We start from the raw sequence: 25092 nt of genomic DNA on the forward strand, positions 1-25092 counted from the left end.
TAACTTCCTGAGGTAAGGTGCCTGGGCCTTGTGACCTTCAGATGGGCAATCTTCAGTGCGTGCACTCCATTCGAGCCGTCTCCGATAACAATCGACTACATAGTGGACGGTGTGCCTCAACCGAGCATCCCCAATACGAGAAAACCCGGCTACGCAGTTCAACTGCGAGGCATACCGTGCACTACCGTGAGAAGGTAAAAGTGTCATTATTATTGGTCGAGGGAGGAGGAATCCGGGGAAAACGTTCTTGAAGATGATCTCGATTCTGTGGCCATCTCGGCAGACTACTCTATGTGGTCTTGGTGGTGGCAGCTAGCCCCAAGAAGCTTCACGGCCCAAATCCACACGCATGCCCCCATCCTTTCCTGTCGTCAACTGAGAAAGTGGCGCAAGGACTGTGAGACATTGAAGCCAAATCAACAAAGAATAAGGTACGTTGAGTTTCGCCTTTTGGACAACCGAGATATATAGGCGGACGAAGAACCGAGGCCAGCGTTCTTGCTACCCTTGGGATGGTGGCCTCTGTTCTACCAGCATTCGAATTCGCCACTCAACAACCATACGACTGTGAAGATCTTCAGCCCGCCCCATTAGCAGGATCCGCTCGAGACAATGGCACAGAAGGACGGGCGTCCTGAAGCGTGCTAGTTGGAGCTGAACTTGAAAGTGATGGAGCACTCGATCGAAAAGTGTTCAGCTTCATCGTGAACAGCACCCTCCAGTTGCATGGTCCATACCTGGTAAGAACGGGGATTACAAATACAGCTGGTAGCGGAAGTCATACGCCAAGGTACATTATGTAGGCCACTTCTCGGGTCTACAACATGCACGAAGGTCCAAACGACAGTACGCACCATATTGCTCGCTTTTCTGTCCCTTTACTAGTATTGTTTTCACGCACAAGTGTTGTATTTCTATTTACCCATTGATAAAGCAAAACTGAGTCACGTTACTGCGCTGTCTCGGGCCAAAAATCATGCCAGCCAGCCCGCCGTCATAAGTCGGATTTCGTCCAACTCCCAGACCGTTCATGTGCAAGTTTTAGCAATTTACTTTTGGTGTGCACCCGGTCGCCATTCAGGCATAACGTAGAACATCCCCAAGCTCATGCGCTGCACAGTCTCGAGCCTATGTTCTGGCCTATGTTCTGTAGCGCCAAGTCATGGCACCAAGCAAACTGGCCTACAGCTTGTTAGGCGTGCTCTCGGTGTTCCATTGGTAGCCCGCCGCATCACTGAACTTGTAGCCGTACGAGGCGGTGAAGTCATCGAGAACAGCTGGACCTCGCGAGCCTGTGCAGGGAAGAATGGTTAGTCATTGCAAGAAAGCACACAAAGCCATCTTTAGGATAACTCACCATAGGGGTACTCCATCGGGACAATCTCCTGTTTTTCGTCGAGATAGTGCAGCAGAGGTGTGAAGATTCTCCACGAGGCATCCAGTTCGTCATCACGGACGAAGTTGGAATGATCACCCTTCATGGCATCCAGAATCAAACTCTCATATGCCTCTGGAATCTTCAAGTCGGAGAAGCGGCGTCTGTACGTGAGATCGAGCTCCGTAACCACCGTCTGCATTGACAAACCGGGCAATTTGGAGTTCATCTTGAGGTAGACAGATTCGTTCGGTTGGATACGGATGACAAGCTCGTTTCGGGGAATGTTCTTGAAAATGCCGGATGTGACATCCTTGAATTGGATTCGGATCTCGGTCTTTTGTTCGTTGAGAGCCTTGCCGGCCTTGAGAATGAAAGGCACACCGTCCCACCGCTCGTTCTTGACGAAAGCGGCCATGGCGCAGAAGGTCGGACATCTTGAATCTTTGGGTACTGTGTCGTCTTCTTTGTATGCTGGTTTGGTGCCATCTAGAGATCTGCCGTATTGGCCGATGATGACATTCTTTGGTTCAATGGCCGGGATAGCTCGAAGCACTCTGACCTTCTCGTCACGGATATCCTCTGCCGAGAAAGAGATGGGTCGCTCCATGGCCAGCAGGGTGAGAACTTGCAGCAAATGGTTTTGCATCACGTCGCGGATGATACCAAACTCATCAAAATAACCGCCTCGTCCCTCGGTTCCGAAAGGCTCCTTGAAAGTGATTTGGACATTGTCGATATGATTGCGGTTCCAGGTAGCTCCAAGGAATTCATTGCCGAATCGGAGGATGAGCAAGTTCTTGACCATTTCCTTTCCAAGATAGTGGTCGATGCGGAAGATTTCCTCTTCTTTCCAGTCCGGCTCAAGACTGCGTGCGAGTTAGCAAAATAAGGCCAGGCCAAATTCAGGTCAAGCGAAGACTTACGCTTTCTGCAACTGCCGGGAACTAGCCAGGTCCTTGCCGAAAGGCTTCTCTATGATGATTCTCGCAATGCCCTTCTTGGGATAGCAGTTTCGCTTGAGATGTTGAGAAACTGTGATGAAGACGGAGGGAGGCAAGGCCATGTAGAAGACTCTGTTTCCTTCCTCACGGCCGTGCTCGATCTCGAGAATGTGCTTGTTGAGCACCTGGAAAGGCTCGTCCTGATCATACTGGCCGGCAACGTACGAGCAGATTGAGCAGAACTGTTCAAGTTGCTCCTCCACTTCTTTCGTCGGTGTCTTGATGTAGGATTTGACCCTCCTGAGGTATTCATTGTGGTCCATCTTGGTTCGAGCATATCCGACAATCTTAATATCTTTTGGCAAGAACTTGTTACGGTACTGTTGCTTTGGTGAGCGGCTGTCGCTCTGACGACTTAACGCGGGGACTGCAACGCAGGACTTACGAGGCCAAATAGGGCAGGGAAGGTCTTTTTCTTCGCGAGATCGCCGGATGCTCCAAGAACGACTATGACCGTATTTTCCTTCAGTTCGAAGGTTCTGTGACACAATGATGGTCAGTTGGTGAGATTCATTTCATAGGCGGTGGGGGAGGGGTGAGGGACACCGCGACAGCGACAACAACCCGGGAAAACTCACCCTGCATTTTCAGGGTCATCAGGACGAACCACAGTGTCGGCCATAATGGAGAATATCGGTGAACGGGCAGTGAGAGAATGTGAACAGAGCTAGAAAAGGATCCCACGGCGCGACAGAAAATTAAATGTAGGTTGTTGAACGCAGGCTTGGGGGCACAATGACAAAGCGGGCTTCGGAAATAAATGACTTAACTGCAGCAGCGGTGCAGTGGCAGTCCACGTTGGGAGGAATTTAGGTAGGTAGGTACAACTGGCAGGTCGTAGTCAAGCGCGGCGGCGGGCTTTCTTTGAATCGATCGTCGGGTATGAAGGGTGGATGGTGGGGCAGCGAGGAATTTGAGAGAGCAGTAGTCGAAGAACTACTGTGATTACCACTGCACTACTGTTGTAAATAAGCAGTCGCGGTGATATTACTGCGGACACCGTAGCAGTAGTAGCAGCAGTGACAGGAACAGGAGTGAAATATCAACGGCATTCACCCTTCCAGATATCTATGACACCGCAGATGTCGCAGTTCAAGTCGTGCCTTGATATGATGCCACAAGCGGCGTGTGCTAAGCCTGACGTCAAACCGATTTACTACTCACACAGCCTGAGGGTGTTTTGTGCTGCAGTGGTGTTTCGGGACTCGAGTGGCTGTCTCCCTGCTCCGGATTCCTCCAGCGAACGAGAACAACCATATCAGGTTATGTTATTTTATTATCACCATCGCCATGGCTGAGCTCAATCTATCGTCTCCAATAATACTAATCAGTGCCGATGTCTGAGGCCTCAGCTCGCTATCGAACTTGTGGCATCGTCTCGTTCGGTCCCTCCAGCTGCACCCAGGCCGGCGGAATATCCGGCTGGCGAACAATGGACCCTCCTGGTCCCTGCAGTGTTCGTTGGGACAAAGGACAAAGAAACGCTTTGTCAGCTGGCCGGCACTTTGTGATCCGCTGCAATCCGCCGTGATTATGCTACGAGACCGTTTTCTGCTAACATCAGCGGTAGCAGCATTGGCTAATAAGTCGTACCGTCTCCTCACATTTCTCAAATATACAATGTTGTACGTCTTCCAAAGACTATGCCTTCTATATCCTCTGATTCTTTACTATCACCGATTGTGGGGAAAGTGGAATCTTTCTATTCATGCAAACAGATCGTACTATTATTGTTGGTGCGTATTAGCCTATTTCGGTCTCCCGCCGACCACCGGAACAATTCCTCAAGTTGGGAGAACCGCACGCAATTTCGAGAGCGCCGACTGGCATCGTGCTGCAGCAGTAGGATACGGGTGTCTGACGGAAAAGCGCCGGTAGTAGAGGAACAAGCGATTTTGAACCCCACGTGGGAGGAGGCCCGCAAGGTACTTGACTCGTCGGTTGGTCCTCAACAATAACAAATGATAGAAGAGAGCAAAGACCGACCAGGCAGAGATAACGTATAGTCGAACAATAATGGGAAGCGAACTGTGTTGTACAGGAGTCGTTTTCCCTGAAGTTTACTTGAATGGAGACATCATGAAGCTACCTAGGTAGGTAGTATCGTACACTGGACAGCAGTTGCAGGCCAACTCGATTGCAGTGCGCAGCTGCCACTGGCAGTCCGGCGCCTCCAACTTGGACCCAATGCAGCAATTCTGTCCGAGATCACGTGAAATAACGAAATCTTGGCACATCCGTCCCAATCCGCTCTAGTGCACACACAACTCGTAGTCCGCCTGCAATTTTCGTGGCTGCGACATCAACCGTGACCTTTGGAGGATTTCTGACGACGAGCGCCAACGACAAACCCTCCTTTCTCGACAACCTCTTCTCGGCCGCACCGCCCTTTTCCAAACGAAATACCGTCAAGATGGTCGCCGGCAACAACCACCGATGTGAGCATACCCGATCCTCCATCCGCCGTTCGGAGATGGCGAAGCTTGGATTCGTTGTTGGATGCGGACAGGGCACACGATGACTGACGCTTTTCTGTTCTTTGCAGTATACGTGAAGGGGAAGCACTTGTCCTACCAGCGTGGCAAGCGCAACACCAACCCCAACATCTCCCTCCTTAAGATTGAAGGCGTCGAGGACACCAACGCCGCAAAGTACGTCTTTAATCCAGCCAGCCTTCCTTCTACCCAGCACGACCGCGGAATGGACTTGGGAGCCCCCCGCGTTTGGACCATGGGGCCTGTTTTGAGGGAAGAAGAAGACCAGGAATCGCTGTCGACTCAACCGTAAAAGACACGGGAATGAATTAAATCAGGGTGGCTAACATGACTTTTCTTTTCAATCAGGTTCTACCTTGGCAAGCGCGTCGCATTCGTCTACCGAGCCTCGAAAGAGCGACAAGGCAGCAAGATCCGAGTGATTTGGGGCAAGGTCACTCGACCCCACGGCAACAGCGGTATCGTCCGGGCCCGATTCAACCACAACCTGCCACCCAAGAGCTTCGGCGCCAGCGTCAGAGTCATGCTCTACCCCAGCTCGATATGATTTGCTTTCGGAAGTTTGGAATGGGGATGTGATGCGGCGTCGACCGCTTGAGCTGTGCAAATAAAGGGGGTCCCGGTTTCAAAGGGAGCTGGGACAGCCAGCAGTCTCAATTGAGGTCGATACCGGTGATGCTGTGCTTCGATGATGGTGATGTGGTCGAGATATGGACAGAAGAGAAAAATCCAATCTCGGAGAAAGGAATTGTTGCATGCATGGCACGGTACGGACAAGACAGCTTTCAGCTTCGAGCGCCCTGTTTTCTATGCGCGGGAATGAATCAAAAAAGAATTCTTCAAGCCTGGTCTTCCCTTGGACACCCTGTGCATTGATCTTTCCTTCCCGTGAGCGAACATGATGGGAAGGGGTTTCTTTCTCTGGCACCTTGATTCAAGTACGCAGAGTTTGCTGGCTTCTCTCCCTTTTTCAGATCAAACGTACCATCTTCTCGTCAGTTTCTGGCTGCGGGCTGCCTCCGTTTGCGGAGACGGAGGTGGAATCTTTACCTGTCTCCTCTGTCGATTCTGCTAGAACCAAGGAGGTATCTAGCCTTCACGTTTGTCCTTGCTTGCTTCATGTCTTGATGGTAAGACGGACTGGCTACTCTAAACATAAGCCCAGGCCGGCCCGGCCCAACCCAACCCAACCCGAAACATTTATCCTCCGCTGGTTAACCTGCGTTCTATATCTCACCTCTGAAAGCAGAGTGCAGCCTCGCTGGGCCCAAGAAGTAGTAGAGCACAAGACAAAAGGAGTAGGGCTCAAGGAAAGAGATAATAGGTTAATGCTGATGTATATTGCATTTTCTGGATTCCTTATGGCACTTTTGGTTGCAAAGTGCACTGTCCAGTAAGACTCTGGAAAGAAACTGATCAGAGGAATGACGGGATTATCGACTCAGTCGTGGTGGTTATTTAGGAAAATATCTGCCCGGTAGCCCGTTTGTTCTACGATTTTGAAAAGCGGATCGGAAAAGCAGTGTCAGAGCACTCTGTGCCCGCTGCTGGGTGCCGGCGTTTAGTGGTCGGCAGGAGAACCGGAAGTAGGTGGCGCCAATCTATGGAGCAAGCTAAAATCCTGCCTCGTTTGGTCGAGCAGACGATGGATGCGGCTGAAATCGGTATAGTCCCCCAACCAACCGCTTCTTCGGCGGCAGTCCACCGTCATCAAAGCTGTCCCTTGTGACTCCGTAGGGTTAAGCCAACATCAGAAGCAGAAGTAGGGCGAGCCTTGCATCCGCGGTTCGTTTGGTCGGAAGCGTTATGTGGTTTGTCTCCCTTGCGTTTGCTTCTTTGAGCAAGATCGATGGCGAGCTTGAGACACTTGGCTTTCTGATACAGGCAACTGCTGCTGGTTTCGCATGTTTGACATTGTGGTCGATCTTAAATCGATTGAATTTGTTTGAGCAACCGCTTCATTAACTTTTCCATCAATCCAGCCTCTTCAGCCGTCTGGCTGCCTCTGCTGCGACAGTTGAACATAGGGCGCCGATGAACAAACAAACAGCAATGGCGTTGGGCGCATTCTTCTTAATGTTTAACCAGCGGTGATGGTCCGGATCTGTGTCAGCCAGACTGTCACTCTTGGCCGGCTCAAGCAGTGAGAATACAATCCAGCTGATGAAAGTGCCGACAAACTGTGGCAATGTAGTGTAGACGTTCAAGACACCTAAGTAGACTCCTGCGAGTTCACCAGTCGCTGAATGTGCGCCATGGTCGCTCGGGTGATTGATTCTTAGAACACCATCCGCAAGTGCACGGCGCCCATGGCTGGTCTCCTCCATCTCAATGGATTCCACATCTTCATCAATGCTAGCACGAACAGCGGTGTAGCCAGGCGCCGTTGACCCATGAACATGTGCATGTGGGCCTGAAGACATTTTATTGATTTCCACGCCGAGCAAACCAAACGGAGCCCAGCATGACACGGCCCACGGGACACCGCAGGCAGCAACGAGGGCTTCGGCAGAGGTCAGACTGTGGACCCAGGGCGCACAAATAGTAATCATGGCAAATAGCATGTTTGACCACATCCAAGCAGTTGTCAGGTCTGGCTGGAGCTTGTATGCTTTGATCAACAGTGACTGAACAGATTTGTTCAAGGTCCGAGGTGGACGGGGGGTGAACTTCTCTCCTTCTTCTGGAGTTCGAATGATGTATGGAAGCACCACCGAGGAGCAAAATGTGATGAGCGAAAAGAGAACCAGTGACACACTTCCCATCCTGCCGATATTGCCCAAAGCATCGTGGTCGTCTTTCGCTCCAGGTTCGGGAACAGGTCGTTCGTACCGATAGTAGACTTCGCCGACAAAGGTGCTAGAGTAGAAGAGGAATGGAAACCTATTCAAATATCATCCGTCAGACTTCGGGCACCTGTCAGATTTCGTCGCTGGCTTCATTACTTACCACCCAACCCAATTCCAGAACTGAACCCAGCATATGGCACGTATCCTACGAGGCAGGTGTGTGGTTCTCTGCCACAAGTTCGAAAGAACCTCCTTGACCGAAGTCTCGTCATCGTCACCTGGGAGTCTCACTCGCTCTGTAACGGCCCATGACGTTACACCAACCGTGATCCAGAGAGCCATCGCCGAGATTACTGTCATTTTCTTGAACTGGGTATCTCCTCCTAGCCACGGAGGGAACATTTTCACCAGGTCGAACGTGCCAATGAAGTAGCCCAACAAATGGCCGGCCGCGGTGAGTCTAGATGCCCATGCTGAACCTGCTTGCTGTAGTGAAATAGGTAGTGTATCAACGATCAGACTCCGACTGCAGGCCTGGACCGCATTGACCGAAAAGTCAAGCGCATAGATACAAAGCACCGCGACCAGAATTGTCACGCTTTTCTTGGTTTCTCCCTCGGCAAGGAATAGACCCACAACTTCAGATGTCCAGCCCAACAGCAAAAGGCCCAAGCCGGTAATGAGCGCTCCAACGACCATGTATGGTCTTCTTCTGCCATATCTTGAGGTTGATTTGTCTGCATATGCCCCGACCACGGGCTGCATGATGAGCCCGGACAGCGGTCCTGCGATCCATACCAACGACGTCTTTGATTTTGTGAGGCCGAGTTGAAGGAGGTAGGGGGTTCCATCTGTAGCGGGATGTCAGTATGGCTCTGTGTAATTCGACCGACTCGTGTGCCTTACAGGTCATCTCAATGCCCCATGTAAACCTGCAGGTGTTAGCTCGTCGGCTGCGACTGTGATTGACTCGAGACGTACTGTAGTCCAATCAGGCAGAACGTGAGCAGGCACATGCGGACGGCTTCTGATGAGCCTTTGATGGAGGGCGTGCCGCTCCATGATGCAGTGCTGGTGCTCTGCATTCTCATCAGCAATCCAAACCGTCCAGAATTGTCGTTCTCAAGGACTGAGTTGGGCGTGTGTTTTTTTCGGCAGCATGTCCCCTTCGCAAGCGTTCACGGGGAAGTTGACTCACAAGGAGACCGAGGGTGTGCAGCAACAGCGGTTGAGGGTAATTAAGAGCTTATAGCTGTTATGCAGTGATTTGAGAAAGGGGGCCGTTGTCTTAGAAGCGATACAAGATCCCACTATACGCGTGTTCGGCGAACCGCACTACAAATTATTTGACGTGTCCACAATCTTCCCCCGATTGCATTCTACGAATCCAGTTTGGGAAACTTCGAAGCCAAGGTTGCTCCATGCCAGCTAATTACATGGCATTAGCTAACATATACTTGAGAACTGTTTTTTGGCCTATCTATCTGAGACTTTGTGCAAGAGGGTGGTGTTCCATTGACAGCTTGGGAGCTCTGATAAGATCCTCCTTTATTTGGATTTGGTGTAATCATCCGAGGTAGCTCCAGTCCCTGAACGAAATCAGCCAATGTTTCGATACGTTTCTCGTCTTAGACGGCCGCACCAGAGATGAAGAACCACTTATCAACACTTCCATCAATCGGCGCGGGAGGAAGGTTCTGGCCAGGAGGAATCTTCGAAAGCTGGGATGGATCCACACGGTCCGGAGAGTTGGTGTTGGTGACATTGGCAAGGTTGATGTCGCCGCGTTGCTGCTTGCCGGTGATCAGGCGCTCCCAGGCATCACTGCATTCACGGATAATTTCCTCTGCGTATTTCTTGTTCTTGCACTCGCCGCTGAAAGCGAACTGGTTCTCTGGCTTGCCATCTGGGATCTTGTAGATGCGGAACCATTCGTTGGTAGCTCGGAGAAGGCCAGGAAGGTGGCGCTCAACGTCTTCGATATCATTAAGCTTTGGTGCAAGAGGGTCGTGGATCTAAGTGGAGATAGGGTCAGAGAACAGCAACATCGTTACGGGCCATGCTGAACTTACATCGATGACAATAATCTTCCAGTCGGTCTCTTCCTCATCAAGCAGCGCCATGACACCTAAGACCTTGACTTGCTTGATTTGACCAGTGTAACCAACAAGTTCACCGATTTCGCAGACATCCAATGGATCATTGTCTCCCTTGGCCTTGGTCTCGGGGTGAACGACATTTGGATCTTCCCAGGTCTGTCACCATCGTCAGCTGCGTCAAACCGCATCATCAACTATAACTTACTCTTGGGAATGCTCCGTAGTTCCACAAGTAGCCCTTGTGAGGGAAGCAGTTGCGCACAAATCGGAGTTTGCCCTTCTTGACATCCTGCTTGATCGGGTTCCTGGTTTATGGTTAGATCTCGTGTTAGAGACAAGTTTAGCGCACGGTAGCAGCGTACAAGAATTCGTCCTTGGAGATCTGGTCCAGACAAAAAATTAGCACATCACTTCTTACAGCTTTTGGAGCCCATCTTATACGCACCTCAAGCTTAGCATTTGTCCATCTTGGGATCTCAACGATCATGTTCAGGACGGTCTGCTGTTCATTGGCATAGAGCGGAATGTCGTGGAAAGGCGAGATGGGAGTGCCATCCTTCTCAATGTAGCACCGGAACTCGTTGGTGTGGAGAGCACCAACCTTTCTAGGCTGGTACTCGGACGGCTGCTTGCTGTAGGACATTTTGACCGTAGAATAGGACGACGATGTAGAAGTAGCCAAGTGTCGAGCAATGGCCTCAGAACGTTGGGAAGCTATGGTGGTGGATGTGGGACGGAGAGAAGGAGATGAGATGGATTTTTGAGGCAACGTGGTGGGAGCCAGGGTGACGCGGGGTGTTGACGATTGGCGGTGAAATGACGAATATCTGTGACTGACAATTTGAATGGCAGGGGAAAACGAGGACCTATGGTCGACGCAGCTGCACGATCGCGGGTTCAGTTTTCGCTTGAAGGGAGCGGTCGGGATTGCGATGGAGGACGATAGTCTTTGCATGAAGAAAGATAAAAGGAGCAGAAAGGCTCTCCAATCGAAAACAACAAGGCTCTTTTAGTCTTGAGACGTGGATTCCACGGTTCTTCCTTTTCACCTCGGTCCTTGAGCTCTGCGATGAGAGTTGCGGCCATCCAAATCCGAGAATTTGACGTGACCGGAACAGCGTAATTTCAATCGCCATCAAATTATCGTCATCGCCAGGGGTCTTCCTCTATCAGCACGTGACCATCTCAGATTTCTCCGGTAAAGTTTCACAGGTTGCAGTCCAGTGGCAGTGTACAGGAAACGTCTGCACTGGCATGTGGATGCGTTATTGCAAACTGCGCCGCCAGAGATGTTTTCTACCGACGAAGCATCCTGAATACTCACATACACCTGTACATGACTGTCGGTCATGCTGTTCGACCACAGTCTCTGCTACGACGCGCTCTATCCATCATAACACCATTGCGCTCCCTGTGGCCCGGCTCTGTCGACATGGGTTCGCCCCCACCTACCACATCTGCTCCTCCAGATGTCCTTCATGTTCCTATACCCCGGAGAGGCGTTGATTATAGGGGCAAGGTCGTCCTTGCTCCTATGGTACGATCGGGAGAATTGCCCTCGCGATTGCTGGCATTGAAGTATGGGGCAGATCTGGTTTGGGGACCAGAAACAGTTGACAGATCCATGATCGGCACCACACAAAAAACAAATCCTCGAACGGGCTGTATAGAATGGACGCGGATTTCCTCCAACAACAATGCGAAGGCCGATGTGCCGGCTAAAGAGTCCATCATATACCGGATCGACCCTAAAAAAGAGTCAGACAAGTTGATTTACCAAATCGGTACTGCTTCGCCTGACTATGCGGTCCAAGCAGCAACACTCGTGGCGCCGTACGTCCGGGGAATCGATGTCAACGCTGGCTGTCCAAAGCCTTTTTCAACGTCTGGGGGCATGGGGGCGGCACTCCTACGAACCCCCGACCTCCTCTGCAACATACTGACGGCACTTGTCACCAAAGTTGGAATTCCTCACGAGATCGGGATCAGTGTGAAGATAAGGTTGCTTGAAACTCCAGAGTTGACGTCCGAATTGGTGAACAAGCTCTGCAAAACAGGCATTGTGGGCTTAACAATTCACTGCAGAACAACTCCTATGAGGCCGAGGGAACGCGCCATTAGAGATCAACTGCGTATGATTGGAGACATCTGCAGGAGTCATGGTGTGGCGTGTTTGATGAACGGTGATGTAAGATCGCGAGACGATGGTCTGGCGCTTGCAAAAGAGTATGGCGTTGACGGAGCAATGATTGCCACAGCTGCAGAGGCTAATTCTTCTGTATTCCGTCCAAAAGACCAGGGTGGGCTGGCACCCTGGCAGGAAGTTGTCAGGGAGTATCTCCAGCTGGCGTTGAGTGTCGAAAACAAATTTGGCAACACGAAGTTCCTCCTATCTCAGTTGATTCCAGGGAAGAACCCCGTCTATCAACCAGTACAGATGTCCCGCAGTTACAGCGGTGTGCTGGAAATCCTGGAAATTTCCGATCAAGAGATGGTGGAGAAAGCAAAGGAAATTGATGCCATCCTCAATCTCGATGCTTCTACGGTCCGGAAGGCGGATATCAAGCGTCAGAACAAACAGCAGCACAAGCAGGATGTGCAGAAGAAACAGGAAAAGAAGAGGACATTGGAATCCACAAATAATCAACAGGGAAAGGATGATAGTCCAAGTCACGAGCGCACAAAAAAACAAAAGGCTGAAATAGCTGCTGAAAATTGCGGCTTCGATGGTGTTGGACAGGGAGCCATGGCAGTTGCAGTCTGAACAATGCCGATAGGGTGACTTGATGATCTGCTCAGGGCTGGGAGGCAGCATCAGCCCTATGGGATACCTGTTAGTCAACTGCAGACAGGCAGACACTGCGAGGGAGCATTCCATTCAGAATCCACATCACTGACCATCTCCGCCGTGCTCAGCGCCCAGTGACGTACAGTTCGAAGGGATGTCTCTACAGCCAAAGGCTTGACACTGAGGGTTTACGGCATGAAGTGATCATCTCAATGCTGATGACCAACGCCGGCGTTGGGTTTGCGGTTTGGTCCCCTTCATGGGGATAGTGGTAAGGTCATTCAGCTTGATGCAAGACACATCGGCTTCGGCAACGGATAGATGTTGTGTAGGGTCGAGGAAGGTGGTACTTCCCCACCCCAGATGTATTTCAATAACCCCTCTTGATATAGACGCATATGTACAACACAAAAATCTCCTCGCTTTTGGCTTCGGCGCAAAATAGCTCAATGGTGGATGTATGGCCGCATGGGACGCTGGCGCTAGGGACGCTCGAACTTTGCCTTTCCTTTGAGGCGACCAGAACGGAAGTGATCCCGTTTTGTACGTCGAGAACCGCTTCAATGGTGTCCACACCGGAAGGCCCCTGAATCCTTAGCAGGAGTTGGCTCCTTTCGACATATTTCTGAAGGCTTGTTCCCTCCCCGAGATTGTCGCGCAGAAAGTCCCCTGTTCTCGAGATTCTTGATAATTACCTGGCCCGGACCGGCCGAGAAAACTGGTCTTGAACCGCCAACTGCACAGAGACTCTCCTACATCGGACCTTGCTCGGAGGGGGACGGTTGGGTCATCATAGGTAGATTGTTGCCTTCCAATAAACCCGCAGTTACAATCAACCATTCAACTCCTCCTTCCGGGCCAACGATCTAGCATGCCGGTTTACCTCTTCCACTATATCGTTCAAGCCTACTCTTTTCGTTTTCTTGGCGTCTCCGTTCGAGGCCGGCGCATTAGCTTCCCAGGTGTACTTCATTGTCTTGCCATCCTTCAATCCTAATTCCAACAGCGCTGGCGCTTTTGACGTGCGTGGATATTGTGTTGTACTGATTTTGATGGTCTTGTGCGCTTCCGGTGGGAGGAGAGTGAGAAATAATCTGGGTACCTTCGATGTGGCCGAGAAAGGGTTGAACGCGACTTTGAGCGACGTTAAATAGGTGGTTATCATTGTGGATGTCTGTAGCACGGTAGCAAGGACCGGATATGAAGTTGTTGGGCTTCCTTCTTTTTGTTGATCTCGTTGGAAATAGGAACCGGTAGGTAGAGTTTGCTACCTCTTTGAAAGCAAGACCACAAAATAGAACAGGAACCGCTATCGCGATAGGTATGTAATTATTTCCCAATGTTCATGGTATCAGTCGCAACCCGCGCTGCCATTGAAGTTCGGAGCAAATCCACGCTAAAGAAATTCCACAATGTTTGCACCGTTTGCACAAATGCGCATCATGCCTCTGAATCGCTCCGTCAACATGTACATACGCCTAAATCGTCACGACCCTACACCTCATACACCCAAACCAGGATGTCGGCCTCGTTAGGTCAGCGCCTGCAGGCACTTGCCGACACCCATAGGGACACCCTCAGTCTCATCCATGAACTCCGGAGGCTCGCCGCCAACTCATATACAAATGGAGACCCGGAGGAACGACGAGTCGAACTTGCGACCGAAATCCACAACAGCCTCAAGGAGCAGGAAGACAGCCTGGAAATCCTGAGGCAAGAGCTCGATGACGATATATTACCAGTGCACCGACGCGATGTTCTTCATGGAGAACGAGAAAGCGAACGAGAGCGAAATGCAGACCTAGTGGCCCGACTTACCGAGGACTTGAAGATTGCCAGGGCCGACTTCCGACGGGCACAACTCGAGGCTAAGAGGAATTTGGACAAAGCAAAGAGGAAGGAGAGAGAGCAGTTGTTCGCGGATCGAAATAGTAGTGACGGACACACTCGCGCACGACCAACACATGAGAAGCTGACGCAGGATGAATTGGCCCTGCGCGCGGCGGAGGACGTCACTATGGCACTGCGACGCGTGCATAACCAACTCGAAGGAGAACTTGCACGGTCGCAATTCGCGCAACAGACGCTGGAAGAGAGTCAACAAGCCCTCGAATCTCTGACCCAGAGCTATTCGGGGACAACCGACTTGTTGAAGGCGTCGAGAAGTTTCGCCAGTCAGTTGGTGCGCAGTAACAAATCCGACACATGGTTCTTGAAGAGCTCGTTCTACTTGTTGGCCGTGACTATATGTTGGCTTTTCTACAGAAGACTCCTCTACGGGCCGATGATGCTGCTCATATGGTGGCCCATACGTATTCTGTGGTGGACAACCTCAAGCATGGGAGCAGCCATGCTCGGTCGTTCGGATCTAGCACCGTCCAAAGCTCAAGCGCCGTCGATGTCGGTCTCGATACCTGGAATGAACACTAGGGGAATGCCGACGCACAACCCGGCCATGCCCCAACGAAGTGTGGAGTTGCCGGCCAAAGGTGGAGGATGGAATAGACAACCTGCTCAGCCATCGAAAGATCCAAATGATCCAGAGAGTATCCTCGAGGAGATTGGACGCATGGCCGAAGAAGGAGGTGTCAATATTGATGATGTAACGGGTGAAGAACGCAAAGATCAAGAAGCACAACCGCGGAACACATTGAAGCGAATGATGGAGGTAGAGGTGGAAACACCAACAGCAAAAGACGAGTTATGATGGCGCATATTTCTACCACAGTTTTAAGAAGGCTAGTAATTAGCGAAAGGTCGTGATTAATAGTCCTTGTGCAATACAATTACATGCTGTACTTTGGTACTTACATTGTAGATATGGCGGTCCCAAAGAGGGTAAGGGAGGTCGAGGGTAAGGTCTCCCCTGAATTGCGAGCCTTGTCCAACACGTGTCACTCAGTGACGCGCGCCAAGCCACTCTACGCGACTTGCCCGACTGAAGCGCGTCGTAGTCTGGCCATACTTTTTAGAGTCGAGGAGGAACTCGACATTGCCTGTCTTTCACCACATCAGACTCCTTGTCCATCCAGAACGACCGGAGTTCTACTTGGACTGTCAACGACCCTGTCTACATGGAATAGTCCGGTGCCGGTGCCCAGCGAACCCGCGAGAGTCAACAAGCACTCAACATTTGTGCAAATAAACTCAACCAGCCCACCATGGCCAACTTCTTCGACAACAAAGCCCGCGCCGCCGCCGCTGCATCAAGTTCGAAACCCAAACCAACCGAGTCCGTCACGTTAGCACCCGCGCTGGTCCCCTGGGTAGAAAAGTACCGACCGAAATCACTAGACGACGTTAAAAGTCAAGAACATGCCACGGAGACACTGAGACGAATGGTGCATGCCGCCAATCTACCCCATTTGCTATTATTTGGGCCTCCGGGGACAGGCAAGACATCTACAATTCTGGCATTGTGCAGGGAACTCTTCGGGCCAGAACTGATGAAGACGCGGGTCAAAGAGATGAACGCATCGGACGAACGTGGATTGACCGTGATTCGAGAGAAAGTGAAACAATTTGCTTCGCAGCATCTTGTCAGCGCGCCAGTGTCGGCCGAATACAGAGAGAAATACCCGTGTCCTCCATTCAAAGTGGTAAGCATCCACAAAACTCGTTCTGTTTTACCCCTCTAACGATCCGATCCGTAGGTCATTCTCGACGAAGCCGACGCACTAACAACAGACGCACAATCCGCTCTCCGCCGCATTATCGAGAATTACAGCAAAACGACGCGGTTCTGCTTAATCGCAAACTTCGTGTCTCGAATCATTGCGCCCATCGCCTCGCGATGCTCGAAATTTCGGTTCAAGTCGCTCGAGGGCCCGCAGGCATCAGCAAGGATCCAAGACATTTTGAACGCCGAACACGTCGAGTATGAAGACGGCGTGGTGGAGCGGTCTCTGCAGGTTTCGGATGGCGATCTAAGACGGGCTATTACACTGTTACAGAGTGCGGCGCGGCTCGCGGGCGCCGTAAACTCAAACTCATCGTCCGATGGCCGCAAACCAATCAAAAAACAACAGCGCGTCGCTGAGGACTCGGATGACGAGATGGAAGATGTAGATGCAGACACATCAGCAGCAGCCGGACCGACCAAGTCAAGCAAGATCAGGATCGCAGACATCAACGAGATCGCCGGCCTCTTTCCCCCAGATTCAACGGACAAACTCATCACCGTCCTTAAAAAGGGCAGCACAACCAACTACAAGCGCATAGCCGCCGAGGTCAATGATATCACCGCTTCGGGCTATGCTGCCAATGAGGTGCTGTCCAGTTTATATTCCAAGATCATCTTCGACGATCTCGTCGACACCAAGAAGAAGTACAAGCTCTCGCAGATTTTCTCCGAGTTTGACAAGAGGCTCGTCGATGGCGTCGATGAGCAGCTTGCCATGCTTGACATGTCTTGTCAGATTGCTGGTGTGTTGGCTACCTGAGTTGCGGAGGAGAGGCGCGGGGGTTGGGGGGCGGTGCCGGGTTGGGAAACGGAGTTCCGGTGAGTGTAAGGTGCGAGGGCGGTTGCTAAGCGGTGTTTTGTTCTCTATCTGGAGCCACTTGAAAGAATGTATGAGCACCAGGGACTACGGCCATGAAGTTGAAACAATCACCTTGGTTATCTAGATACCTTGTGGCTTTGCATCAGCGATGGCGTTTTTCGGAATCACTAATGGGTGAGGGGATGTCTGTCTACTACATGAACTCCAATGGAGGGAACATCAGGTAAAATCCAAACTCCAAGTAAGTATGCTGTGGATACAAATTGAAAAGTGTCTACATCGTACTAAATATCGAATATTTCGGCGGGTTGAGTCGTGGTATATTCAAGGGAGGGAACACCAAATAGAGATAAAGTCCACGTGTAATGTGTGAATAAGTTCTCTTCTGCATCTTATCAAATATCGAATTATTCCACGTCGAATATAAAGTATTCGATACAACAATCGTCGTGATATCAGGTGTCTTTGAGCCATGGCAAGACCGCCTTTTCACTACAGCACGACGCCCACCTAAGGATTTGATGTTCAATTACGTCTCCCGAGGAGCGATAGATACCAAGCTCTAGTCTCAGCATGGTCATCCATAGCTTCAGCTCAGCTCGTGTCTGTGATAGGTCTGGAACGTTCGTACAAGCCAGTCCGTCTACCTGTTTGTCCCTCGGCTTTGTGACATGAAGTGCCGAACTCAGGCTCAAAGCCTGGGAATCGCCAGTTCCTGTCAAGAAAACGGAGGGAGAGATGTTACTCGCCGCCATGCTGAGTTCTTACGTCAAATGGGATAGCCAGCCCTTGAGACCCCTTCCCTGCTGTCGTATGACAAGCTACGTGTCATATGTGGAGGGCGTGTGCTGTGTCTAGCTTGCTCCTCGGTAACGTCTATCTCGCCTGGGAACCGTGGTCTGCCCAGTGTCCAATCTAGCAGTTATGAACCCCGAGACATCTGAAAGAATAGTACCCTTCCACTCCTTCAACTGTTCAGGCCGAGATCGACCGTGCCGGCGATGGTGACCTCGGGTGTGATGGCTCAAAGTCAGTTGAACTCGTCACGTCTCTGGCAGGGGTGTTAGTATGGATTCGCCAGCTTCTGGAAGGGAGGGCAATATAGCTCACCTGCTTCTTCTGGGGCAGCCAGTCGGGATCTTCTTCTTCGTCCTTGGCAATGTTTTTGCTTATCTCGTGCCACATGCTCATCGATAATCGAAGACTCTGGTCGATTACCATGTTTGAATTAGGCAGGTCTCTTCCAGAACCCAGGGTGCTCCTGGTGGAGGCCACTGGCGAGGATGGAGGAGCACTGTCAGGCCTGGCTGAGGTATAGACCGTATAGTTGCCCTGGAGCCTGTTTGGAACCGAAGATGGCGTACCATGTCGAGAATATTTACCAGCCACGGCTGCCCCATCGTCCCTGCTTGCAGCAGGTGCTGCGTCGCTGGAATATTTCCTCTTTCGAAGATTATGTTGTCGCTGCGCCGAGTCTGGATTTCGGTAGGTGTCGGTGAGAACAACGTCAGCTGCAGTCTGCGGTTCGGAGCGCTGTTGTAGTCGAACCCTGTCTGCCTCGGTCAGATCATCATCCTTGACCATCCAGACCATGGCCTTGTGGAGCACAGTGGACAAATTGTAGTTTTCGCCTCCGGCATCCCCTTCCCTGGTTACCAGTGGCTCGATAACCATGTCGATAGGCTGGCCTTCTAGTCCAATCGCCCAGGGATCCAATCCGTCGTCATCCTGCTCGCTGGTGGCTAGATTCAAAGCATCTGACGGCCGCAGAGATTTGTGCTGCGTTGTGTAGCGCGCATCGAGCATGTTCGCCAGAAAGTGGATTTTGATTTTGGGATTTTCCGCCGCCAACGTCGAAGAAAGCTCCATGGCGGACACGAAGATGCTGAGAAGCTCCTTGTGTCTAAGGTTTTCAGACTTCTTGTCAGATTCTTTGCGGAGGAAATGCCGATGTCGGGCGAGGAAGTCGTTTGTTCTTGCAACACAATAAGTACTCCGGTATTCCTTCATGTTTGTAGACCTCGACCGAGGCGATATTTCCTGATCCTGAGGCCAATGAGGAGCATCGAGTGCGCGAATTATGGCCGCACGCAAAGAGTTTCCGCCATTGCTCGAGTCTGAAATACAACGTTAGCAAACTATCTGCCTGGGATAGCGGAGAGAACAGCCCCCTCCAGACATATATACGTACCCCTTGATGCAAGCTCTACTGTCCACTTGAGTGCGTCTTCGATGTCGGTTTCCTGCTCATTGGTCGTCAAGTATGCGAACGGTCGAAGGAAAGTCTTCTCCATAATTGTCATATTGATCACCATGTTGAAGACTTCTTCTGGGGGTAGCTGGCCACTTTGCAATGCACATAGAGCTCTTTCGCTCATCAGGCATGTACTGTCATTCTGAGCTCGAGTACGCACTGCTGCCTCAAGATTCTTCAAGGATTCCGCACCCAAATCCTGCAAGGCCCAAGATTCAAGCCAGCTTCGGGTTTTCCGAAAGATTGATTTCAGTTTTCTGCTGACGTTGCCGTCTGGCGTGAGTGTCATCTCATATCTGGCGGCTCTCTTGAGTTCCTCTCGGCGCAAATTGTCGACTTTCCTGGTCAGCCGCTTGTTCTGTTGTATTTCGCGTGCGAGCTTGTCCTTGAGCTCCCATTATGCAGATTGCAATTCGGCTTTTGTGAGGGGCTTTGTTTGACGCCGTCTCCGGGGTCGGGCAGGCTCCGTCTCGCCAGGCTCTGCGTTTGAGTCGCGCCGTCCAGTTTGAGGGTTAGATTCGAAGCTTGGTGCTGTTGAACTGGCACAGGGAGAACCAAAATCTGCACCTTCTGCAGCCGAGCCATCTTCGACGGGCACGTTGAGCCCTGGCTGGTTGTCAATTGCTGGGAACTCTTGTTTGATACTTCTACTGCCATCCAACCGACCTTCAGAGGACGACTTCATATTGCTGGGACAGTCGGCCTCCTCCATCGCGCAGTCTGCCTTCTAAGGAGTGTCTCCAACGGGGGATAAAGTAGTAAGCTGACTAGTGGATCTGAGCGTGGAATTGGAATGGCCAGGTCAATGAAGATACAATCTCTCCTCGAGCGAGAAAGAATGCAAAGCAAAGTGGTGACGGTTGCAACGAAATAAAAGTGGTGTAAGATATAGAATGGAAAGCAGATGATATATCATGCTGGCATGTGGTCGGATGCACCCTGTAAGACGATTCGAAGGGAGCATGAACTCGTTGTAACCAGTACTTGATCAAAGACTCTGTCGAAGGTGAAAGTCCTCTGACTTGAATTGGAAGACAAGTTCAAGTGAGCCAAAGGAAGCGGGTCTCTACCTACTGTTATGGTATAAGAAGGGCCTCCCCCCTCTCTTCCTCTCTTCTTCCTTCTTTCCTCTTTCCTCCTCCTCGGCATCGTTCCTAACCTTGTTTATTAGCAGCTTGTCCACCAAGGTCTGAAAAAAGAGATCCACTCACACTTTGATTCAGCCACTGCCCATCATACCCCTCAAGCCATGGCGAGAGTCCTCGAGGATGTGCTTGGACTGTTAGATGCGGAGCTGCCACGTGAAGGTATGTATATGGTGCCTAGAATACACCAGCCAACGTCCTAACATCCAAGCTGGGGTAGGCAGCAGATCGTTCAAGTCGACTGGCTCGGGTCAAAAGAGCACTGCCAGGAAAAGAGGACCCACTGATACCACAACTGGCCCAGCAGCCCAAGCGAAGAGGCAGAAGAATGACTCCAAGCCGGCTACCAAGACTTCGAAGAAGAATATCATGGTTGTGGGCATCGACGCTGGTTGCACGTATTCAGGTAACCGCAATGCTCTGACATCTAGCAAACTCAACTGACGAGACTAGCCATAGCAACTGGAATTTATGGTCAGCCAGCCTCACAGGTCAAGGTGTACCAGGCATGGCATAAGAACCAAAACAAATGCAAAGACAAGGTACCTAGCAGAATTGCGTATGCCGAGGAAAACGACTTTCCGGAGGACAAATTCGGAAACGACATCAAACCAGATAACAAGTCCACTGTCTGGTGGAAACTGCGATGGGGTGATGCCATCCATGTTTCCCAGAACAACCTTCGCCTGCTTGAGCACAGCGTTGGTGCAGAAGTGATGAGGCTCCCTGAAGGAAAGGACCACACCACGGTAACCACAGACTGGTTGCACTTCCTGTACCAGAAAATCATGATGCATTACCATGACTTCCTTGGAATGGAAGCCTTTGACGAAACAACTTTCCACTTCTGCCTCGCGGTGCCAGCAAATTGGACCCCAGAAGTCCGTGGCTTGTTTCTGCAATGCGCGGCATCTGCTGGCATAGGCGGACCAAGAGGTGGCGTCAAGGACGAGGTGATATTTGTGAGTGAGCCAGAAGCTTCTACTGTTGCGGCCTTGCAGGCATCGTTGGAGAACAATGGTGGCTATGCGGTCAAGGTACGAGACCTCGCCTGTTTCTTTGTTGTTTGACTTACCAAAAATCCTTTAGAACAGCTGCATCATGTTGGTTGACCTCGGCGGCGGCACCATGGATGGTACCGTGCATGTCGTGAAGAAGACTCGCCCCTTGAAACTTGAAGAAGCGTGCCCGCAGCTCGGTAAGTTGTGAAGAGATAGACAGGCGCCAAGCTGCTTGCTAACATGGGCCACATCTAGCACTTCAGTGTGGTGGAACAGACATCGATCGTGCATTCCACAGCCATCTGAAACAGATCTTTGGAGAAGCATTCATCAATCTCCCATCGGCATCGGTTTGCGCAGGGAGTGCATTCATGGATGCATTTGAAGACATAAAATGCGAATTCACCGGAACCGACGATGACGAAAGAGTGTCTCTGATCCCACTGAGGATACCTGACCTCGACGAGGAGGATCCGGCGATGCAAAAAGCATATGACTTCAGACGCAATAGCGTTCGAATCACTCGGTACGTTGGCAAGAACACCTGACTTACAAACAGTGGCCCCTAATAGCAGCGGCTATAAATAGCAGCATGGCTAACGTGTCATACAGCGAACAAGTCAAGGAGATGTTCGAGGTCGCAGTCGAAAAGGCATGCCTTTTGGTGGCCAAGCTCCACGAGTCAATCCCCCCAGGAGAGGACAAACCTGAACTTCAAGTCAGTAAGTCTAATAGTAAAGAGAGAAAGGGAGCGCTAACAAAAGCCAGACTTGTATACTCTCTGGTGGTCTCGGCTCGTCACCTTACATGCGCAGTCGAATTGATGAACACGTCCAGAAGTATTTTGGCGGTAAGGTCGAGCTTGTGCAGCCCGAAAGACCATGGCCAGCCGTTGCTCTCGGAGCCGCAATGATTGGGTGTGAAAGAGGCCAGATCGTGGCGAGAAAATCTCAATACTTCATTGGGATTGTCACACATGAACAGTTTGACGCCGAAAAGCACCACGAAGATGACAAGTTCAAATGCCCCTTGCTTGGGCTTCGAGCCAAGAATCAAATGCAATGGCATCTCAAGCGGGTAAGCAAAAGCTACTGGCTCTGCACTCACCTAGCAAGAAGCATCTGACACGCAGCAGAATGATGAGATATGTCCCAAGATGACGAAGACAATCAAGACTTATGCGGCAATTGGGCGCTCCAGAAGCGATCGGAGCCGGGTCATCATATCCCAGCGTCTCTATGGCTATCAGGAGGATGATCCGCCCAGTCGTCTTAACGACAGCGGTAGGTTGGCCAATAAAACGATGAGACCCTAAGTGCTGACATGAAGCAGTTAGGTGTGTTGGAACCATTAGAATGGATGTGACCAAGATTGTTGAAACGAAGCAGAGGGAGATGAGGAGTAGCGGGAGACGAACTCCTCTCACCATCGAAATTCCCATCAACATAGACGTGATCGTGGGCTCAGAGCGAGGTGTTTTGGAGGTGCAAGCAAAATGTGGGCGGCAAAAGTTGGACGGCACCACAATCCACTACGAAAAGGACCTTGAATGAGTTGCAGAATGAAGCCGGTGGCCATTCCAGGAACGCCGGATTATGACTTGGAATATTCCAGTCGAAGGATTGCGTCAACTGAAGTCCAGCGCGGCTGGTGGGCACGTGTGAGAAGCTAACTGACAAGCTGGTGAGAGGAGAAAGGTGCTTCGGACACCTGGTGTCAGGCCATATGAAGCGTTCCTGCATCCGACGCTTTTCCGTCAGACTTTGGACCGCTCGTGTCGGCTGAACAATAGCATCAATGACCGGTGCTTCCCGTGTCCCCATTTCCCTGCTTCTCTCCCTGGCCAGACTCTTGCCCCTGTTTACCTGCTTGTCGACCTTTCTTTACGCTTTTCCATTCAATGGTCACAGCTCCGAAAGCCATCGCACAACTCAGGCCAATACACAAGTAGAATGCGGTCCGCAATGCGTCACTGTAGGCAACCAGCACTCGTGGGAGCTCGTCCGCGGGAACCATTTTCCTCAGATCCGTGGCCCCCGTCTCGACAACAGACTTGATGTCTATGCCTGGTATGTTGTGCAGATTATCCTCGAGATGCGAGTCGAACAGATTGTTCCCGACGCTGATGAAAACCGCACCACCAAGAGCCTGGCAAAACTGCATGAGTGATGCGCCCGTGGAGACATCTTTCCGTGACAGAATTGTTTGTGCCGCAACAGAGGGTTGTTGTAATCCTAGACCGAAGCCAAAGCCGAAAAGGACTTGATAACCAATCCATGCAGGGTGGGTTGTGTGAGGAGTGAAGGTTGAGATCAATCCGGAGGCGATGGGAGTCATGATTGAGGAGAGAATCATCCAAGGTGCAAAGTAGCCAGTCGCCCGTGTGAGGAAGCCTGCCATGACCGAGGCTATGGCTAGGGAAATGACCATGGGTAGGTTCATGATGCCCGCTTTGGTAGGCGATGCGTTCTTGACGGTTTGGAAGTAGATCGGAATGTAGTAGAACATGGTCATGAGAGCGCCGCCGGCGACAAGTGCAAACCACATGCCAGCCAGAATACTTCGTTGAAGAAAAATGCGCCCTGGAACCATGGCTTTGTCACCACGCCACCACTGGTCTGCGAGAAAGGCCAGGCAGCACACTCCAAATACAACAAGGAGGGCAATAATGCGGCCGCTGGACCAGCTATAAGTGACTCCACCCCATTGTAGTGCCAATAGGAGGCAAATGACGCAGGGCAGGAAGAAGAAGAGGCCCAGCAGGTCAAGCATTGCTATCTTCTCCCTCAGTGTTGTTGGCTGTCGTGGAAGCATTCCTGCTGGGATGTGCAAAGTGATGAGCAGCAAAAGCAGCACAGCGCCGCCGCAGGGGAGATTGATGTAGAAACACCATCGCCATCCAGGTCCGTCGCTGAAAGCACCGCCTAAAAGAGGTCCAACAGCACTAGCAACTCCGAAGACCAAGCCGAGCAGGCCTGTGTACTGAGGTCTTTTGTGGAGAGGGACGACGAAAACGATGATGATGATGCCTCCTTGGAATAAGCCAGCGCTTCCGAGACCGGCTATGGCGCGGCCGACGATGAGGGCTTTGGAGTTTGGAGCGGCGCCACAAACCGCGGAACCGACTTCGAAGACGACCAGTGAACCCAAGTACACCCACTTGGGATTGTACAGCGTGTAAATTCTGCCCATGAAAAGCATGAAGGCACAGGATGTCAGCAGATATGCCGAACCGTACCATCCAATATCGCCTAGAGACTGGAATTCGTTGCTGATCGACGGAATTGCAACCCCGATGATGAGTCGGTCGAGAGCGGTCAGAAACACAACCAGGAATATACTGGCGAGAATGAAAAGCATCTTGCTCTGCGGAGGGTAAGAGTGCTCAGCGTCCGGGTTTGCTGCTGCGTGCTCTTGCGCTTGTTCCTGTTTGCCATTGGAGTCGGACGTTTCCTTCGAGGCTGGAGAGGGCTTGTCGGGATCGACAGCTTGCTCGGGTTGTGACGGTGTAGTCGCCATGATTGACAGTTTCTGAGGTTTGAGCAACTATGAAGATTGCCAGCTTGGGGGCGTAGACGGAGAGAAACATTTTATATAAATCAGTCGCAGGCTGGCGTGGACATTGCATTCATTGCTGTGG

General features: G+C 51.3%; 11 protein-coding genes across 11 annotated transcripts; 5 read left to right on the forward strand and 6 right to left on the reverse strand.

The window, feature by feature from the left end:
* Positions 1 to 1182: 1182 nt before the first annotated feature.
* HMPREF1120_02423 (glucose-6-phosphate 1-dehydrogenase) lies at positions 1183 to 3001 on the reverse strand (the record flags this gene model as incomplete). Its single annotated transcript, XM_009156465.1, has 5 exons — positions 1183 to 1292; positions 1358 to 2244; positions 2302 to 2699; positions 2765 to 2858; positions 2958 to 3001. The coding sequence occupies 5 exons, from the start codon at positions 2999 to 3001 to the stop codon at positions 1183 to 1185; spliced, it is 1533 nt and encodes a 510-aa protein (XP_009154713.1).
* Positions 3002 to 4896: 1895 nt separating this feature from the next.
* On the forward strand, positions 4897 to 5421 carry HMPREF1120_02424 (50S ribosomal protein L35Ae; the record flags this gene model as incomplete). Its single annotated transcript, XM_009156466.1, has 2 exons — positions 4897 to 5030; positions 5223 to 5421. 2 exons carry the CDS (start codon positions 4897 to 4899, stop codon positions 5419 to 5421), a joined length of 333 nt encoding a protein of 110 aa, XP_009154714.1.
* A 1426-nt stretch (positions 5422 to 6847) lies between these two features.
* HMPREF1120_02425 (uncharacterized protein) lies at positions 6848 to 8754 on the reverse strand (the record flags this gene model as incomplete). The annotated part of the gene is made up of 4 exons (XM_009156467.1): positions 6848 to 7757; positions 7824 to 8514; positions 8570 to 8595; positions 8645 to 8754. 4 exons carry the CDS (start codon positions 8752 to 8754, stop codon positions 6848 to 6850), a joined length of 1737 nt encoding a protein of 578 aa, XP_009154715.1.
* A 457-nt stretch (positions 8755 to 9211) lies between these two features.
* HMPREF1120_02426 (inorganic pyrophosphatase) lies at positions 9212 to 10405 on the reverse strand (the record flags this gene model as incomplete). Its single annotated transcript, XM_009156468.1, has 6 exons — positions 9212 to 9252; positions 9306 to 9678; positions 9736 to 9918; positions 9968 to 10067; positions 10125 to 10144; positions 10208 to 10405. The coding sequence occupies 6 exons, from the start codon at positions 10403 to 10405 to the stop codon at positions 9212 to 9214; spliced, it is 915 nt and encodes a 304-aa protein (XP_009154716.1).
* Positions 10406 to 11194: 789 nt separating this feature from the next.
* On the forward strand, positions 11195 to 12526 carry HMPREF1120_02427 (tRNA-dihydrouridine synthase 2; the record flags this gene model as incomplete). The annotated part of the gene is made up of 1 exon (XM_009156469.1): positions 11195 to 12526. One exon carries the CDS (start codon positions 11195 to 11197, stop codon positions 12524 to 12526), a length of 1332 nt encoding a protein of 443 aa, XP_009154717.1.
* On the reverse strand, positions 12197 to 13910 carry HMPREF1120_02428 (uncharacterized protein). The gene has a single exon (XM_009156470.1). The coding sequence runs from the start codon at positions 13713 to 13715 to the stop codon at positions 13383 to 13385; it is 333 nt and encodes a 110-aa protein (XP_009154718.1). The 5' UTR covers positions 13716 to 13910; the 3' UTR covers positions 12197 to 13382.
* A 159-nt stretch (positions 13911 to 14069) lies between these two features.
* Positions 14070 to 15257, forward strand: HMPREF1120_02429 (protein transporter SEC20; the record flags this gene model as incomplete). The annotated part of the gene is made up of 1 exon (XM_009156471.1): positions 14070 to 15257. One exon carries the CDS (start codon positions 14070 to 14072, stop codon positions 15255 to 15257), a length of 1188 nt encoding a protein of 395 aa, XP_009154719.1.
* Positions 15258 to 15711: 454 nt separating this feature from the next.
* Positions 15712 to 16992, forward strand: HMPREF1120_02430 (replication factor C subunit 2/4; the record flags this gene model as incomplete). The annotated part of the gene is made up of 2 exons (XM_009156472.1): positions 15712 to 16149; positions 16204 to 16992. 2 exons carry the CDS (start codon positions 15712 to 15714, stop codon positions 16990 to 16992), a joined length of 1227 nt encoding a protein of 408 aa, XP_009154720.1.
* Positions 16993 to 18082: 1090 nt separating this feature from the next.
* On the reverse strand, positions 18083 to 19595 carry HMPREF1120_02431 (uncharacterized protein; the record flags this gene model as incomplete). Its single annotated transcript, XM_009156473.1, has 3 exons — positions 18083 to 18103; positions 18163 to 19169; positions 19244 to 19595. The coding sequence occupies 3 exons, from the start codon at positions 19593 to 19595 to the stop codon at positions 18083 to 18085; spliced, it is 1380 nt and encodes a 459-aa protein (XP_009154721.1).
* Positions 19596 to 20555: 960 nt separating this feature from the next.
* Positions 20556 to 23005, forward strand: HMPREF1120_02432 (uncharacterized protein; the record flags this gene model as incomplete). The annotated part of the gene is made up of 9 exons (XM_009156474.1): positions 20556 to 20613; positions 20672 to 20857; positions 20905 to 21488; positions 21541 to 21649; positions 21708 to 21978; positions 22065 to 22170; positions 22221 to 22529; positions 22588 to 22735; positions 22785 to 23005. The coding sequence occupies 9 exons, from the start codon at positions 20556 to 20558 to the stop codon at positions 23003 to 23005; spliced, it is 1992 nt and encodes a 663-aa protein (XP_009154722.1).
* A 241-nt stretch (positions 23006 to 23246) lies between these two features.
* Positions 23247 to 24971, reverse strand: HMPREF1120_02433 (DNA repair protein RAD50; the record flags this gene model as incomplete). Its single annotated transcript, XM_009156475.1, has 1 exon — positions 23247 to 24971. One exon carries the CDS (start codon positions 24969 to 24971, stop codon positions 23247 to 23249), a length of 1725 nt encoding a protein of 574 aa, XP_009154723.1.
* Between the last annotated feature and the right edge of the window lie 121 nt (positions 24972 to 25092).

Source organism: Exophiala dermatitidis (assembly GCF_000230625.1).
Source record: "Exophiala dermatitidis NIH/UT8656 unplaced genomic scaffold supercont1.2, whole genome shotgun sequence".
NCBI classification, from domain to species: Eukaryota; Fungi; Ascomycota; class Eurotiomycetes; order Chaetothyriales; family Herpotrichiellaceae; genus Exophiala; species Exophiala dermatitidis.

Bases quoted from the DNA above. Each gene is read 5' to 3' on its own strand.
- HMPREF1120_02428 (XM_009156470.1), bottom strand. From the start codon at position 13,715: ATGATAACCACCTATTTAACGTCGCTCAAAGTCGCGTTCAACCCTTTC.